General features: G+C 40.2%; 1 protein-coding gene across 2 annotated transcripts in view; it reads right to left on the bottom strand.

Moving 5' to 3' along the window:
- Positions 1 to 19,321, bottom strand: part of LOC110981283 (jumonji domain-containing protein 1C-like) — a 137,720-nt gene that overhangs the window by 76,217 nt on the left and 42,182 nt on the right. The window contains exons 1-2 of one of the 2 annotated variants that reach the window (XM_022238746.2): positions 10,845 to 10,978; positions 5,439 to 5,597 (exon numbers count right to left, since the gene is read on the bottom strand). Coding sequence is in view for 1 of the 2 variants with exons in the window: in XM_022238744.2 (XP_022094436.2) it covers positions 5,439 to 5,597 (159 nt within the window). In the remaining variant the exon portion in view is untranslated. Of the gene's footprint in view, positions 1 to 5,438; positions 5,598 to 10,844; positions 10,979 to 19,321 lie in introns of those variants that run through there. The other variant, XM_022238744.2, reaches the window with a different exon arrangement.

The raw sequence follows: 19,321 nt of genomic DNA, 5'->3' as shown, positions 1-19,321 counted from the left end.
CATGGACCGTGCCAACAAACAGACGTCACCGTGTGACTTTTCATGGACACTTCTTGCCATCTGCAGCCCAAAAGTCAATGCCAATGCGGGATTTTTTTATCAGCCAACTTACACAAAGGACTTTGTTGTATTTTTTGTGGAAATGGGACCGTGAGTGACACGCTGACTTATGCGAAATGATGACTTGTAAAAGCCCACTTAGAAATAAAAATTCTAATGGAAATGCATTAGCGACAATCGGGACCTTCATGCGACTGCCAACGTAAATGATTTGCTGAGTTGTACGGTGTCAACTTAGCTGGAGTTCACTGTACATTACATGAGGTCAAATGGCTAAACAATCATTGCCCATTTTCAGGACAATTTTAACTTTTTTTGCCACAAACCCAAACAAGTTAAGCAGGTGTCAATTTCTTGAAAACCCATTCGAAAGGACAATTCAGTCACATAAACAAAGATTATGAATAGCAAAATCCTATCAAGTCGACCCACAAATATCACCTACCAGTGTCAGACACCCCTGGAACCAAAATCCCTCTTCCCCTCCTCATCCTGTAAATTTTAAATTAAAAGGGAAACTAGGAGGGGAGAATGACTCAGAACTGGTGCCTTGCCCTCATTGGGAGTAGTTGTACCCCTCACTTATCACTACCAGGTACCCATCCTGTAAAATGGTTTCACCAGTCAAGGTCACAAGCTGGGCTTAATCAATCAGCGCAACCCTGTAGAAAGGAAAGCAGCTTTCATTTTCAAATAAACTTGCTCTCTTTGCACAAGGGGGTGGGGATATGTCTGGGTTGCTTTTCCAGAGTGTTGACTAGCTGTGCCCTTGAAGTTGAAGGATGAAGCATTTAATACATGTGGAAGTGAAAGATTACTTCTAAAACCATACAGCCTGCAAACATCAAGAGCTGGTCATTCTTGTGTGTTCAAATAGTGTTGAAGGTAAAAATTGATATAAAACTGAGAGTTACTCAGTACCTACTATGCAGTTAACATCCTTGGTGTGCTTTGATGGCATTCTGTAGTAATGAGCAACTTGGAACCTACATGTACATGTACTTGTAAGGTAACCTCAACCCAAGCTTTGCATAAAAAATCTAGCTAGACTGGATTATTTAAATTAAGCTGCTCATATGTCTTCCTTTGTGTTTACCTTTCAGGAGAAATTTTATCTCTTACAATGTAATGCCCTAGTCAAGAATCTATGCTGCATCCAGTTATAAACGATGCATTTTTAAAATGAACAAGATTTTATGAAAGATTCGTGGGCACTGCCTTACATAAATTGTACATTTTCAAACAAATATCAGCTCCTTTTCCATGAAGGACATTTGTTAGTCTTTCCTCAAACTTTGAATAAAATACATGCCAATCTAATTTGAGCTGTATCAATCATGAAAGTGAGACTTGTAACAGAAGCAATCCCATGAGAAAAATAAAACCTCAACCGCACTGCCTATGCCCTTTAACATCATTCCAAATACTGGGACTTGTTATTCTCTGGACTATAATGAAACTGCAAGCAAGCCACAAACAAGCCTGAAATCAGCAATTTCCCACAAACACTGACCCTTTAACCTTTCCCACTAGCACAAAAAGTGCTTACTCAAGCTGCAGGGTGGCTGTGCACTTTTTTCTGATGTGTAGGCAGAGGAGTCTGGGAGCCAGATCCCAGGGGAAATGATACAAAAGGGTGTCCCAGTGCATAACTCAAGTTACATTACAGGCAAGCCAAATTACTCTGTCATATGCCAGTAGGGGAAAAATACTTAACATTTGATACTTGCATTAAAAACATTAGCCGCTACACATGTACACTCCATTTTGCTGGGTGATTGCTTATATTGTGAATTTTAAGCAGTGTACATGTAGGATGCCCTTCAAGTCCACAAGCAAGTTTTACTTCAGAGCCTTTAGTGAGAGAAGAGAGACTCGAAACATACACTCTATCAAAAACCATACAGTCTTTTTGTGAATAGAATCTTCAAGCATGTGATAATGATAAACTGTCCGCCAGATACTGCATTAGAGAAAATAATAGGAGAGAGATATTTTATGACCAGAGACAAAATGTGCTTGACGTAATTCACCTTTGAAAGGAGATTAAAAAGAAGCACATGCATAATAACTCCCACATCAGGCCATAAACAAGTCCATTTCAATGGCAACTGCTGTGGAAGGGGAAAAACATTGCAGACTGACAGCAAGCCTGGGCTGTGACAGGTCCTCTGTCACTGTGACATTTACACTGCTTGTCAGGTTGTGTGTCATGAACTGTTAAAAAGCACAGAGATGGAAGATACAGTGCAGCCTTATGAAGGGTCTTAAATCAGCCTCTGAGTAAATGATTTCATCTGCAAGGACAGTCACACACATTGGAAGCCATGTGCTCGTGCAGGATTATCTGACCAACAACTTCTCTGACCAGGGTGCAGACAGCTAATTCAAGTGAGAGTTTCTGGCCAGCTGATTAGCATTAAAAGTGCCCCCACAATATCTTTTGAAAAAGGAGATTGTTTGGCCCCCAAAATGGTGAGATTGTGTAAATCCTTGCCAGGATCAACTCCCTGGGTCTTTGAGCTTTCATATGAAAGCAGAATGGCTAAAAACTACGATTGAAAAATGGTTCTAAGTGCCCGAGAAAGTTGAGGTTTGCCACTTGAAAAATGGCTGCAATCAGACTTCGGAAAATCTCTTTGGGGGGGGGGGTGATTTTGGTTTGTGGGAATAATTAAAAATGTAATGGGTTAACCCACAAAAAAATTGAAAAGAAATTGAAAGAAAAGACTAGTGACCAGACAAGAATTTCATTTGTGTTTCAGAAATCTCAGAGATGTTGGCATGCATGTTATTGGGTCCTGAACAGTGCTAACTTTACACTGTTTTCAATTGGGCTTGAATTAGTGGACTGTACCCACCAGCAACTTCTCCCGACTATGTAATTTTCAAATGGATGTCATGATGTGAAGACTTAAATTTGCATAACTGTAATAGCCTTTGGATGCTAATGTACATGCACCTAAAAGGCTAAACTGACTTCAGATGTCCCTCTTGTGTCTCCAATTTATTTCACATCTTTTGTTCCTTAAAACACACATCTGAAGCCAATGCTGACATGGAAACCTCCCCAATATGCTCAACATTTTGAGCCATCACTAAGAAAATCCGAATAAAAATGATCAGAATCCTCCAAATTTGCCAGCATTAAAAATGCTAATCTGAATCTAGGACACATGACAAAATGCCTACATGTATCACACCACATTTGTCAGCTTCAGCTCTATCCACCTTGTCAGGAAACAAACAAGCTGCTCTGAATCCCATAAATATTTCAGCCAATCTGGATGGCTGTGCTATTAGGTGAACAGACTGGCCTTATCAAATCACGACCCCCTCCCACATGGCACTTGACCCACTTGATCATTTGATGGAACATCTACATGAACATGTAGGGGGGCTGTTTAATACTGTGGCCAAACAGCACCCAGTCTACATGTACATCTGAATATAATGTATACATGTGTACACATGTACATGTACATTTAGTGTGCCCCATGCTGCTTCCATCTTTTGAGCCCCATTCAAATCCAGGTGAATAAATGCATCAATCACGAGTGAAATCAGACTCTCTCCGGCACTGAAGCCAGTGAGAGAAGGGACATGGCTAGCTATTGTCTGTCAAGGGGCCAGGAAGGAGAGTGAATGTGGGAGACTACTGGATAGAGCTCCATTCTCATAATGATTAGAATCCAACAAGCTACTGACAAGCTGGGCAACAGGGATCAGCTAGGCATGGTGGGATCTCCATTCCTCAGTGAATTAATTTCCACATGCAGAAGAAATGGGTCAGTGTTCAAAAGGTGGTTGGAAGGGCTGACAACAGGTTCAGGTACAGAGAGCTTATCTTTAATTCACAGTAAATCTTCCTCAATGCAACACGTTGCTGGAACACTTTGATTACTCTTATGAAATCTACATGGAAAGACAAAAACAAGAGGTTTGCAGGGACAACATCTTTTGGAGGAGATCCCATCAAAGCAGGCCTTTATTATTTTCCTGTGGTGTCAATGATCTTTCATTTCCTTGTATTAAATTTTTAATGCTCCTGCTTTCACTGGAATACAAAGACTCTTTCTGAGGACTTTCAAATCACATGTATAATATAAATTGACATAAATTGGCTGCTTATCCATGCCTCAAATGTCAGAGTAAAACACACTCCTCACTTCATTTGCCAAATCATGTGATGTCCCTATGAGAAAGTTCAGTTTTCCAACAGCGCATGCCCAAAATGAAGCACGTCCAAAGCCACTCGGATGTGTGTCTGAGATCTGCCCTATTAGTGTGGACTCAAAGGCATATTTTGTTCCTGGATAACCTTGCTTTTTTGAAATACCAAACAGGCTCATTATCCTTATGTTTATAATTCAATATCAATTAATTTTACAACAAAGGCATACTGACTCTCAGATTTACCAGTAAGTGCAAACGTAACTCTGTCTTTGCTCATTAATCTTTGACCCTGTTTCCTATTTTGTTCTCAGTGTGGTCCTCTAGAGTTTTGTCTGCCAAGTTGTTCAGTGTCTGTGAACATTTGCATTGATCAAGTCTCAACTTTAGTACATGTACAAACGGGTTGAATCTGTGCAAATTGGCTAAGCAGACCCAAGTGGGTTGTATGGATGGCCCGTCTAGAATTGCCAGGAGGGAAACTTCCCCTCTTGTGGCCAAAGTTTACTGGGTCAATTTCACCCACTTGTCCTCGTTAGCTGGGCGATATTTCACCTGCAGGTAAGACATATCTGGGATATGCAATTAGCCCCAGTTTGAATGTGGTGAGGTGGATGCAAGCAGAGTGGACTGGAGTGTAGCAGGTCAAAGTGAATGATTTGTGAGGTCAGCCAGCCAGATTCAATTATTATTCTGTTTAATCCTTACTTTCCCAGGTGGATGCAGTTCCAAGCTTTTTCTTTTTTAATTACTTTTTATGAGGTTGTGGATGCCATTCTTGCACATATGAACGTTCAAGGTCATCTAAAATAATTCCAGAATGAATTCCCAAATTGGATATTCAGGAAAAAGCCCTTTGCACTAGGTGAGAATGAAAATGCATGGATGCTTCTGTGTAACTGGCAGTGCATCTGTCATACATGTACAGCAGATAGGGAGTTGTTCTGACGGTTCTAAAACTGTTCATGACTCACAGTACAAAAACAAGTGGCTTGGACATGTGCAGTTTCAGCTCAGCAAAGGGGGCAGGAGGGCAAGCGCTTCCCCCCTACTTTTTGCTCAGGAAACTTTCACTCTTGTTTAAAGGTGTGCACAAGGAAAAAGGGTGAGAGGGGAGACTTTTAAATTATCCAAGCTTCCTTTCTGTCCCTTGCCATTGATACAAAAAATAAATTATTTTTACACGGGAGGATTTTTTTACTCACCAGGGCTGGCCAGAGGATGTTGCTGGGGCGAGAGCTATACGGGTCAATGCGCTGTCCCCACACTATGGTCTTCTCTACCAGAAACACCTGATGGGCCTCATCCTGAACACGTAACCACTCACGCTTTTGCCAGTCTAGACCATCAAACTCCACATACACCTGTGAAGGAGATGACAGAGACAAGGAAGGGGGTATTATTAGACTAGACTCAAATAAGCATTAACCAAAGCAGGAAAAAACCTTCATCCTTGGCCGTGGGGAGTCTAGCTCCCTCACTCCAGTTGGGTTGTTCATGGAGATATCAAACTGCCCATGAGGGAAAGGTTCTCTTGACGCAGTTTCTAAATCCATCCCTTCCAAAATCTCTACATGCTAGTTTTGCACACAACATAAAACAAGGTTGAGGTCACTGGTTATGACCTTGACCATGCCAGTCCACAAATATCACAATCAAACCAACAGGTGCACCAACACCTTCAAGTATGTATAAGATTTTAAACATGAATCAAATCTCCAGTAGAACGGGAAGGACCCAAAAACTTCATATTCCCCAGACACCTCTGTATGCGGTAACCTGTAATCCCACACTAAGCCAAACCCATCATTTCTTTCCTTGGACTAGCAACTTGGACCTTGCAGAAAAAAATATATATAAAACCCCTCGCTGGCACAATTTGGCCCAACATAGAGCCTGTGCAGGCAACAAGCCCCGCAGACCTTTCTTTACTCTTAGGTAAGTCGGTGCTAAGTTCAAGGATTTGTTTTTCTTCTTGTGGGGCTTGGATTGCTTGGCTGCACAATGGCAGGCTTTGTGTTGGCAGGGTCACCGCCATAGGTCACACTGCCTGTTGGCTGGGTGATGGGCTGGGCAAGTGGACTGGCTGCTCTCCTGTTTTGACTTGGGGGATCCGCTCAACAATTCTCAGATTTGTTTTTCTGTTGTGTCTTTTTTTCTGAGTGAGGAACCACACACACACAGGCAACTGATAAACTATACAAAGGGAGATGGGGGCTTAAGTATTTGTTCATTAAATTTTGAGAAGTGGCAATGTATTAAAATATAACGATTCCACTCATATTGTTTTACTAATATGTTTTTTTACATGTTTTTGATAAATGTCCATTTTTAGACTCAAATTATATATAAAATGAACACCAATCATAACTTCACTTCGAACAGTAAAAATTCACTACTTTGAAATACACTATGCTAACCTTAAACTACACTCACTATACTTCAGGCCTATTGAGCAAACCCTAAAACATATTTACATCCCCAGATGAAATTTACGTGAAAGTGCTCAACAGGGTAGGACATGTACATGTTGCAAGTCTCGTCAAAATGAAGCTCAGAAAAAACAAAGCATCCAAAACTGAGGGATGAGGGAATTCTGTTTCCAATGCCTTTCACATGACAGCAGAAAACTCATACCGGTACATGTCGGTCTGACTCTCAGGCACTGCTTTTATTGCAACCCTGTTTATAAATGCACCGTTCAGTCAGCAAGAGTCCCTTTTTTTCCTTCCCTTCTCCCCTTTTTTCCCTGCTCTCTCTTCACACGCACGAAAGGCCCATTGAATCTGGATCAATTATGCTGGACTCCCCCATTCAGGGCACAAAATGGCTCCACTTACGGCTCGCAGCCGCTGCCAACGTGCTGAATTGCCTGAACTTTGCATGTTTGTCTATTTGTGGCTAATCCGGAACAACAACTATTATGAGGGAAATTAAACTAGTGGCTAACATGCCTCCCAGTGCAAAAACACCCACTTCAATGCAAGCCTGTTTAGACTAGAAATGGTGTGGACAGGGTACCATACATAATTTAACCCTAATGATTACAAGACCTTCTCTGTTGATTATGTTCATTCACAAAGAGGAGCAATCACAAACCAACTACAGATTAAAATAAAACCCAATGCAAAAAAATTGTTATAATACAAAAAGTAAATCAAGACCAGACATGTTCTGGCATAAAAACATTTGAAAAAAAAAACCAATTACCAAATGACATGTAAACAGAAACATTACACTGACAACGATGTATTCTGTTTTTTTTTTTTTTAAATTAATAGGTTTTTCTTGCTGCATGTGCCCGTACATCAGTTTTAGCAAATGATCAGAACACTTACCAATTAAGATATTGATTCAATGATTGTTAAGCTGCAAACAAGACGTAAACACACTTCATGCAGTACAGTTTCCTAGAGAGCTTTCTGCTGCTTTGCAGGATCATGGTTTTGAAAATACCAGGTATGCAGCCCACAATTTTTTGATGTTAAGCACCAGATCAGACCCCATTTCTGTAATCAAATCAATGGTATCAGCCAGCATACTGAAAAAGCATAATATGGACGCCTGGGCATTAGAGTAATTACTGCTCACCCCAGGTGACATCATATTTGATTGAAAATGAGACCTCATCTGGTTATCGTCTTCCCAAATGTATACTGAGTATGACTAGCCACAACCATCAAGCTCTGCTCTGGTGGTCAACTGGAAAGATCGGGATTGCCCAAGGCCGGCTAATCTATTTTGGGAAATACAATACTACATGTATGTGGAGATAGACTGAACAACCTGCGTATCTTTGCTGCCTTGGGATGACTCCCACACTGTCATCTTTTAGGGTATTAATAAAAACAAGTGTAAAATGCATTCTTAGCTTTCATCTTACAAATGTACACGTACAGTAAATACCATGGGATAAATCCCTCACTTCCTTAAACTTCCCTGGACAAGACACAACAGAATGGGGAGAAAATATAAAGCCAGACACAAAATTAAGAAAACAAAAAGACAGCTCTTTATGCAGTGAAATCCCTCACGATCTTTAAACAATGGCAAACAAATCAAATGCTATATAATCCAAAGAGATGACTGCTTCAATGTGGCATATGCCAAGAACTCTGTGGTTGCCACAGGTCAAAAAATCCACATGGTTTATTTACTCCACTCTGATGAGACCAGGATACTGTAAACCACAAGGTGGCAAAGCAACAGCCGGAGTTCATTAACCCAAGATCAAACAGTGGCCCCAATGACTCTGTCCCACTATTTTGGGGAAAAAAATGTCCTAACCCAAAAGGGCAGAGGGTGGGTGATGTCCTTACCATCTTATTAAAAAAAATTAAAAGCAGCGCATTTTGGCTGTGCCTCACAACATTTTTTGCGACCAGAAATAGCCCAGTTGGTGCCACTCCACAAATTGGGGGATGGGCTCATTCAAACCATCCAATCGAAAGTGTTGTGGTTAACTTTGCCCCAAGGTTTTTTAGCAAAAAGTTTGATTTCCCAGACTTCCTGTGCACTGAGGAACACAACATTAACCCTTTGACCCCCCTATTCTGCCAACCACAACACAATGAGACTGGCGGAAGCCCCATTTCATTGCCCTCAGACCTTTCTGAGCAGCAACAAATGTTCCTCAGACACAATAAAATTTCATTTGCCTGTTTAAACCAATACCAGGCAAACTGCTTGCTTTTCTTTTCAGAAAAGCATTCATGTTCATAAAAATTAAGTACAGGACTGCCTGGCACAACAAATAAATTACATCTGCTAAATGGTGTGTATTTCCCCGCTGTCTCACTTCAAATCCCGAACCAGAACACAAAGTTGAGTTATAGCCTTTGTAGCTAGAAAATGCCAGCTGGAAAAAAAACTGCATTATAAAGAACACCAGCTATGCACGAATGTGTGCTTCTAGTACAGTCTTCACTGTAAATGCCATTTTAATCTTTTGTGTGGATTTGGTTACAAAGTAGGGGCAGAGCCCTGCTGTGATAAACAAGACCCAACAAATTAAACACTGTCAGAGTACAAAAGGCCTTCTGTCATGCCCGAAGAATTCTGTTAGATTTCTGCAGGTTTCGCACAGCTATTGCAAAAACATATCAATATTTTACACCTTATGTTTCCAGCTCCATGTACAAGGATATATTATGTAGTCTTTCAAAGATTATTTATTTCATTACCACAACACTCTGGATCTGTCATATTACAATATTGATTACCACCTGATATTACATGTAACCATTACTGATCCAACCTTGAGAGGTTGTTGTCACAGGCCTTTGCATACATTCATTGTGAGACTCTCAGAGGTCATGCATTCCAAAGGTCAAACAAAGACTTGCCAGTCCCACTGCTGGAAGTATCCTATCATCGAAGTGATTGCAAGAATTCTTGGCGTCTGTTATTACTTATGCTAACTAATCTTTTCACACACACACACAAATCCAAAAAACAATTAAGTCACTGGGAAATTGCCAAAGTTAGGCCTGTGCCCAGTACCTGGGCACCCACCCATCGATACCGAAACCCGGTTCCATTTTTTCGGCCAGGGAAATAGGTCAATGTATAAAAATGTACGTGAACTTAAATAAAGAAGGGCAGAATTACTGAAAAATCATCATGCTGCTGAAAACCTGGTCCCCTAGTCATAACTCCAGCTCAGAGATTGCTGGAGCTACATTTGTACTTTTGTCATAAATTAAAGGTAACAATTCCGTTAAATAAAAAGGTGGAGATTCCCCTCAGTAATATTTAGAACAATGTGCTGTTTCCAGCATGTACATATGTGCATTCATGAAAAGTGCCCAGTTTTGGGCATATGGTCCACTGGAATTGCGAGCAATACCATAAGATAAGGGTTCTTAATGTTTTAAAGGTACCCAGTACCGACATAAAAAGGGTACCTGGTTCCCAAAATACCCGTTAACGCACACCACTAGTCACAGAGTGAATGATCACAAACTGAACTGCTGCATAAATTCGAATCAGAAACAAGAGCATAAAAAATAACCCTAAAGCCCATCCTGCATGAAGCAACAACTGACTCCTAGCCAAGCAGAAATCACCAATGATCATCTTGAACTTCATGACCAACTTCAAGTTATAGTTTAACCCATAGTGGACAGAGCAATTACAACTTGAAGAATGGAACAAATACAAGATGACTATTCACAGTATCAGGCAAAATTGTATTGGGGAATAAAATCAATGATCTACAAAACGATTCAGTCCGAAGGTGCGATCTGTGCTTGGAAAAACAAACACTCCACCAATTGGAGGAGTCAGGATGGAGATTGGAAGAGAGATAAGTCACAAACACCCAGACTTAACCAACATCACAACATGACCCTGCCCGGATGTGGCCTGACACCAGAGAAACATTGAATAGAATATAAAATAAAAAAATCAACCATGATCACACACCAATAAACAATCAGCAATCAGCATAGGAGAAAATAGGCCAATAAACCATTTTCTGGCCAACAGATCAAACATCTTGTTTCAACATGTTCAAGACATATACATACACATTACTGTACTGCCCAGCAACGAGGTACACAATTTGAGCCTGTAGAGAAAAAAATGCATAGCAAATCATCAAGCCTTACACTTATGCAGTCAGCAGCTGTTTCTGGCAGCAGACAAACATGGCCGTCTTTGTTAGCGCAGTGCTGGTGAAAAGCCCACTGTGTATTCAATGGGTACTGGATAGACAAGCTATCTGGCTCTCTTTCACACGAGGCCTATTACTAGCACTAGCTGTAATGCAGGGAGACCCTTGACACGTATTGTGCATTCCATGGTGTAGAGGCTAGGCGTGCACTCCCCACAATCATGTCATGTACGTACATGTACATGTAACTGGTAACTGGCACTGCATCCATAGACTCCGTGCCTAAGTGTTGTAGCACTGTACCACTGCGGATGGGACGCCAGGCATAACAGGGTTGAATGCCCTAGGGCATATGCTTGCCAGTGAAGGTGGGAGTGTTGAGGCCCTTATTTATTCATGCACAGGCTTCCAGTTCATGTACATGCTTGTACATGTACAACACCCTTGTTTTATTATGATCTGGTATAAATAGTCTCAACTTTTTTTAACTGAAGAAGTAAAGAGACTGATTATTTCTGATTTCCATGCAATTTTGAAGATGCAGTTGGATGTGAAGTAAATGTACATGTACACGAATGTGAAAAGTGTTAAAGAGTGGAGTATCTCAAAGAAACCCTTCTACTTGTTTTACAACATGTCATCATCATAATTTAGTCATTTATAATCACACTGTGCCATTGTACAAGTAATGAATGTTTACGATTGCAAGGGTAAGAATTCCCATAAGGTGACAGGTGGAACTGAGCATGTCATCTGTTGACAAATGAATGATTTCATTCAGTGCACAAACATGAAACATTTATGATTTATAGAGTACGCCTGAATAAGTCTACCTCTTCACTAAATCAATGTCTCTCAGAGACATGACACGGCAGTCAAGTCTACAGCAGTTTCAATTTCTGTTAGAAGTGGTATCTTTTTTTGCACATTTTTCAACCTCCACCATTTCATGTCAGGAACCATGTTATGGCACCTACAGTGCTGTGACCATGCAATGGAGCTTTCATTTACCGTGGAATGAAACTTATAGTTGGGGCTGGGCCATGCACTGGAGGGAATTATTCAATCTGATCAGTAACCTACGTGTACAAATCACATGATGGAGATCCATTCAAGTATTGCATATACATACAAGGTACATCACGTACACGTAGGTACAAACATGCGAAAACTATGGTATTACAAGTACATGTATTACCGTTTTTGGGTACCATTTGGCCTGACATGAAATTCAAGACCAGTAATTGAAGCAAGCTTCTTCAAACAAAAACTGGGATATTGCTGACTTAGCATCAAATTGATTAACAGATGAAAGTTCTTGTAAAGCCACCCTACCCCTTGCCAGCTTTGAAGTACTAGTGCTGGCAGTGTGGGCTACAAGGAATGTTTTGGGTAAGATGTTACCGTACATTCTGAGGTGAACAATGAAAAAACAGTGCCCATAGAGCAGATTGAGCAAAAAGCAGCTTTCCGTCTTTCAATTACCGGTGCCTCAATGTGCTTAAGTAAAATTGTCAACAAATTCACACACCTTTACAACATGTCAGGGTCAACTGTGGGACAACTATTGAAATCAAACTGAATGATATCAGCTGTGTTTTTTAAGCCTTTCAAAGGGAATTTAAAGAGATGCAATACCATGTGATATGCCAGCTCACTATCAATTCTTCCACTTCACTCTGCAACAAGCTCATCACAATCAAACCACAGCTTCACATCTTTCATCTGTTGTATCCCCATTTAAAAAAAAATGAAAGAAAAGAAACAGAATATACGGACTGGACAGAATTGACTGCACTTCTCGGAAAAACCAAGAATCCCCACAAAAACCGCGGGACAATAATGGGATCAGTTGGTTCGGGAAGCAGTGACTGAAATCTGGTAGAGAGAAAATCTCCCCATAAGCAAGGGGTACACCTTGAAGTGCTCTTGTTTGTGGAGTGACACTCATCCTGGGTTTTTGAAGGAGAATAACCCAAACACAATGGTCCCCTCATCTGATCAGTCTGGCGTTAGATTATCGTGACAAACACAATTGCCAGGGACAATAGGGGGATCTGGCAAAGCCCAGGGTCACACTGTTCTGTAGAGGTTGTGCTGAGTCCCCCTGTGTCAGGGGACAAATCGATATAATCCAGCCAGTGGAAATTCATCAATGACTTGCCATTCTCTCACACATTTAAAGACCCATAGAGTAGATGATAGTTGGTCAATGAATACATTGAGAAAATGTAAACGTCAATAGACAATAGTGACTGATACAGAAACATGGAAACATTCAATGATGTTGGTGTTGCTTCCAGGCCACAGCATTTACATGTACTGTACTTAAGTTCTCAGAAACTAGCTGGTGGTAGCCACACATCCCTGCACTAATTGTTTGTATTGCGTGTGGATGTTTGTTGGCACAATGTTCACTCAGAATGTGAAAAGGTTCACGTGTATGAATTGTACATGGAAGGTTTACATGCGCCTACATGTCCATGTAGTGTTCGCCCAGCTTGTGTTGGTACATGCCGGAACTACTTTTGACCTCTTGCATTATGCAAGAGTCAGCGACCCTTATGATCAACAGGGCGACCTGCAGGATGACTGAGTGGTTCTGCACCAGGCCCCTCGCCTCCTTTCATCCCATGCATGCACTGGTTACCCAATTCTCCCATCCATGTTGTCTGGAGCCCCATTGTGTGGGGAGTCATATTCCACAAAGTTCACAGTGTCAATTGTCAATTGAGCTGTTTATTCTATTGCCCCAACAAATATTTTCACCCTTCTCAACTCAGCAGGTCCAAATCTAAATGCTCCAAGGTCATGAAGGGACGACCTTGTAATGCATACAACAAATCTCACCCAACATAACTTCTTTGGTTGGCTGTACAAATGCAATGTTGCGCTTATCAATTTTAAGGAAGCTGAACCAAGGTGAGGGTACATGTATACTTCACAAGAGCTATTTGTACACAGCAAGTGACAGTTATAGCATGCACTTTCTCTGCTCACAGCTAAAACGTTGGGGGGAGGGGGTTGCCAGGTGATATTTTAACCAAACAGGGCCTGAATTTTGAAAGACTTTTCAAGGCAGTTCTACTGAACAACATCACAGAGATCATTAACTAGAGGTAATCATTAGAAGTCAAAACAAAAAAATAATCCACACCATTACATTCCACTGCCAATTAATGCTTGCCCTGCCAGCATTATTTAAACAACCTTCACAGTGAGACTTAACCCAAGTTCGGTCAATAAACATGAATGGCAACATTTTGTCTACTTCGCAATCAATATACACCAATTTAACACTGCATTACCTGTCATGCACTGCCTTGTCACAACACCTTTCAACAAGTCTGACATTTCACTGCCTAATCCTTCACCCTTTGTGGTGTACTTATCCCACCAGTTGTATGATGTACAGGTACATTCCAAATTGGAACATCATTTAGATAGCGCACATTGTTGAATCATCTCTTCTGACCTTTCAAAAGGAGAACCTTGAAGATAAGGGGGTCAGTGAAGGGAAAAAAAATGAAAAATGAAAATCTCGGGCTATACCTGTATCATACAGACATCAACATCCAGCACTTCCCGGGGAGAGGGAGGGCAATTCTGAAACAAAATCCAGGAAAAAGATAGACATGTACATGTACATGTAGGCCCCTATTGGGTCAAAGCACTATGGAACACACAAACAGATGCAGCACAGTGTGCTTCCCTCACTTTTTTTCACAGCTAAGATATGTACAGTATTGTTCAGAGAATTATAATCCCTGCTTGTCATCAGCCTCGGATAAACTAGTTTTGCTGATGGGATTTCTAATATTCTGAATAAAAACTGTTAATAGTTATATACATCCAAATTAGTCTTTACATTCAGATCATCATGACTTAACAGATGTGTTTACCAAAAACAAAAACAAAAAACCAAAAAAAAAAAACAAACCTATATGTCACATGCAAACATAAGGGAAAGAAAAATTAAATATTCAGTCTTGCATGGCTACTTACTGATTGTCTCAGGCACCTGTAAATATCTATTTCAAATGTAATTTTGTGCAAACTCACAAACACAATAGAAACATGTACATGTATGTTTTCTTTTCCAGTGACATTACAGTGGTGGACAATTTAAACAAATATTAGCTTAAATGTTTTTTCGAGCATCTGTAAATCGATTTCTAAGAAAATACTTTTGGGGAAAAAAATCCCTGAGAAGGAATAATTGTTAATACCCCTCAGGTAAACCTGCCACTCTGACTTTTATCAATCAACCACGCTAAATTACAAGCAAACAACCTGTTCAATCCCCCTTCCCCCCCACACAAATTCATCCACATCTCATTTTCCATGGACCCTGGATAGGCAAGATTGAGTGAGTAAAAAATGTAGTTCAACATCTTGCTGGGTTGGGTAAAACAACAGTCAAGGTGCTTTTTGCCTTGCATTGCAGATCTAGTGCAGCAATTTTGACACTCTGGTTTGATGTAGCCCATGTTGTATTTTTACTCTTTCCACTCAAGTCAAACATATTCCAGCTTTCATGGCCCACCTACAAAATAAGAGTCCTCGTATATCCTTTGTCATACATGCACTCGTGCCAATGTTGGAGTTACATGTAGATCAAATAAGCTGGTTCCAATCAGCATTTTACCTTCAGCAACTACTTGTACATGGAAAATGTAAACAAACATGGCTGGAATTTGCATATACATGTGATCACATATCCCCTGTAGAAATAACATCGCATCAAACTTGAAGGGAAAAAGCTGCAGCATTGATAAATAAAAATGAATAACTGAGTGGATCTTTTGAACACGCTTCGATGTTGAAATACAAGTTAATTATTTTGAACATTTCCATGATGGCTCTTTCATCACAGACAAAATATGAATTTCAAATACCCTGAGCCAACTAGCCAGTTTAATTGCCAAACACACACACAAATCTGCTAGGATGCGTCATGCCTCATGAATAACTGCACTGTTTTGCAGCCAAATGATACAGAAAAGCAATCATTGCTTAACTGCGACTGGGAGTGAAGTTCAGGTGGCCGAAAGTGCAAGGCACTCGGCTGAGCTGCACATCAACCGCGGTAAACCTCCGCAGGGAATCTACCTGTTAAATCAAGTCCTGGGAGTGCACAAGCTGGGCTCATGACACTTTCAGAAATGACAGTGCACCAACCAAGAAAACTTGTTGGGTTTGACACAATGCAGACATCATTTGCATACATGACTGGAAGGAACAGAGAATATGTTTGCACTTGGGTTGTGTGATCATTTAAACATGTATTCAGGAGTAACTTTCCAATTTCACTACAAAATAGCATTTGTATATATGCAGCATTTTGGGCACAGTTTTCTTTAAGAGAAAAATTTGAGTAAAAAGCCAATTTGACCATAACCACTAAGCTAATAATGTGCTTAGAAAAATTCAGACTTCTTCCAAATCTGATTTTGTGCAGTAATCAATTGAGCATGTTGTTTCTGATTCCTTCAAAAATCTTCCAACATTTTGGTAGGTTGTCCCCCCAAAAAACCAACAAAAATTAAGGGTGCTGAAACATTTTCATTATGTGCATACACACTGTCCATGCATCATCTTAATGAAATATGTACTGGTATTATGACATAACGGTATGACCGATATTTCTGTCATGTATCTGCACATGAGCGTGAGCAGATTCAGAGGGAAAAAAGTCATTGTGCTCTTCATGCCATAAATAGAGAAAATCAGAGTGTGAAAAACAGAAAATGAAAACACGGTAACCTGAGTGAGCTATTCAATCTACTACAACTGCATACCATGGAGAGCTTGTGCATTTGGTTGGTACATGTAAAATGTACCAGTATATGTATACATGTAGTTTGTACACATACATGTGGTTTCTTGAATGGTGTTGTTCACAATTAAAACAACAAGGGCACGATTGTTCAAGATTTAAAACACAAAGGCAAAAGTACATGTACACATTACATAAATGTACATGTGACATTTGATATAAATAAACATAGGGGCATACGAGTGAATACCTGGTACTTAAAGTGAATAGTACTATAAAGGGCTACACAATTTCCAAAAATGTAAATGAAACCGTAACAATGACATCTGATCTCCAATGGCTGCTTAGTAAAACCTTCAAGTGCGCGGATTGTTAGGCAGAACTGTGGCGTTTATGTTCACAAAATGCAATTCTCTGTTCTGCAGAAGCCATAGTGCATGTACATGTACATGTTGAAGAAACAGCCTACATGCACCAGCAATACATGATCTAATCTAAAGTGCTGGTAGGTTTTCAAGAGCTCCTTTGAGGAGATCAGAAAGAACACATGAAAGAGAAAAATATTCTCTGGTATTAAAGCTTTTCTCATGAGAAAGATACTGCTACAGGCACTCAAGCTTCAGTTCGTACCATAAACATGATGAAAAGGGATTGGATTTGACTGGCAAGACATTCAATGCACCATGATACAGTGGTGATTTCTGACTGGTTTAAAAACAAAGCACATGAGGTACAAGTACTGGTACATGTACATGCACATGTCCTGGAACCTTTCAGCAATGCAGCAACCTCATCTCAGCTTGAAAAAAAAATTCAATTTTTGCAGTGCGCCAGAACAGTAAGTGCTTCTTGGATGCTGCACAATGTCTAATTTGGATGTTAAAGGAAATCTAAATGCTACTAATGACAAAACATGTATATACATGTATGCATGTAATACAGAGCTGGAAATGCATGCATACATTAGGCAGCAGGGTATAATGTTTCCATTTAAAACATGTTTGGTTATCATAATGCTTCTTGCATTTTTTTTTGCCTTTTTGAGTGGAATAACACAACTCTCTACACAATCTGCACCATGTCTATGATGTTACATAGTAGGTTGACTGCTAAATTACCAGTATATACCTGCATATGTACAGGTATACAGTACATTACATACCCAATACTGCACTGTGTTCCATCTAACAAGGTTGAGATTAAAACAATATTTCATGTCAAATTTGCAAGAAGTTCTTTCACCGCACTAAACACTTGAACAGCCTGTTTGTTGTTTCATTCAGTACCCCTTTAAATCTCACCCTCAGCAATTGCTACATGTAGTTCCAGGCTTTGGCAACTTGTAGCATTTCTTGCTAATGTGATTGATGCAGTGCCAACTTGCATAATCAGATTGCTAAATTCTCCTCAAAAGTTATTCGCAACAGAGATAGGTATGGTTGCCTTTGAGGAAGAAAAATAGTGCTTGCAGTACATAACATACATGTAACAGGCCCTCCCCACCCCTGTGCAATGCTGACTTCTGTTTAAAGCACCTAATACACTCTGTTAATCTGACGTCAACAATTTACAGCTTTTGGTCAGGCATGATGTTCTCAAACCAGGGATGGCTCTGAAGCCTTCACAGATTATGGGGACAACAGATGTCTGGCCATAGATGACTTATTTTTGACATAGCTGTTTAGCATGTGACTTTTTGAACAGCCTTATGCAACTGTTTCTTTCACCTTATCTGAATCTGATTTTTAAAAATTATGTCTATGACTTGTTGACAAAAACATAACTTTGTTACATGGCAAAGTACATGAACATGTATACCCTAAAGCTGACTTACTCCTGCATACATGTACATGTCCTATACGTTTGTTAACAATGTAGTTAAATGGGATCTGATCGAAATAATCTAATTTTGACATTTTCAAATTACCATACATGTACAACATCCTTATGATGGAAAATGAAATTTGAACACACCTTCCTGATGTAATCAACTAAACTGTCTGAAAGTAAACTGTGACAAATAATCAAGATCTTCGTAAGGGTCTGCTTGTGGTCATTCATGTCTCAGGTGACATGTACATGTACACATAGGCACTGCCACTACAGAAAGAGTATGAGGAAGAAAATGTCCACCATCCTGTTTTCACAAAGACCATGTTTGTGTGCTGTTTGTACTTCCATATCGGAGACGGCAAAATGGCCACACTGACAACTTACATCCAACATTCCAGTGGATGAGTATTCAAGACTCACAACTATTTCAAACTAAAGTCTGGTTTGACAAATCCGGTGTGGAAGACATTAACTAGCAAGCCCCTTAAAATGAATATCATCCAGCCTTGTGTAAATCTGAATCTGAACACTCAGGCTTGCACATGTTAATGTCCATGGTACACGTACATGTACAGGCCAACCCAGCAGTCATGCTTCTTAGCCTTACTGTTATCTAATATCCACCACATTTGCCACCTCTGATGGGCTAAATGGTAAACAGGCCCTGCTGAGAATCTGCAACTCCATCCATTAGGAAAGCGAACCAAATCAATTTTGCATGTCTATGAAAAAGGATTTCTGGAGGGCTGATTTTGTTTTCTCTTGCCCATACTCTAACCTGACCTTGACTGTTGAGAAAAATATAACAGGTCTGAGCAAACACTTTTCAAGATTGATGGCAGAAACCTTTGGGGGCAAAA

This window comes from Acanthaster planci, linkage group LG13 (genome assembly GCF_054643075.1).
Source record: "Acanthaster planci isolate LZ-2023a linkage group LG13, COTS_SCS, whole genome shotgun sequence".
Taxonomy (NCBI): Eukaryota; Metazoa; Echinodermata; class Asteroidea; order Valvatida; family Acanthasteridae; genus Acanthaster; species Acanthaster planci.
Note: the sequence above shows the minus strand (reverse complement) of the source record. Positions and strands in the feature narration are given on the sequence as shown.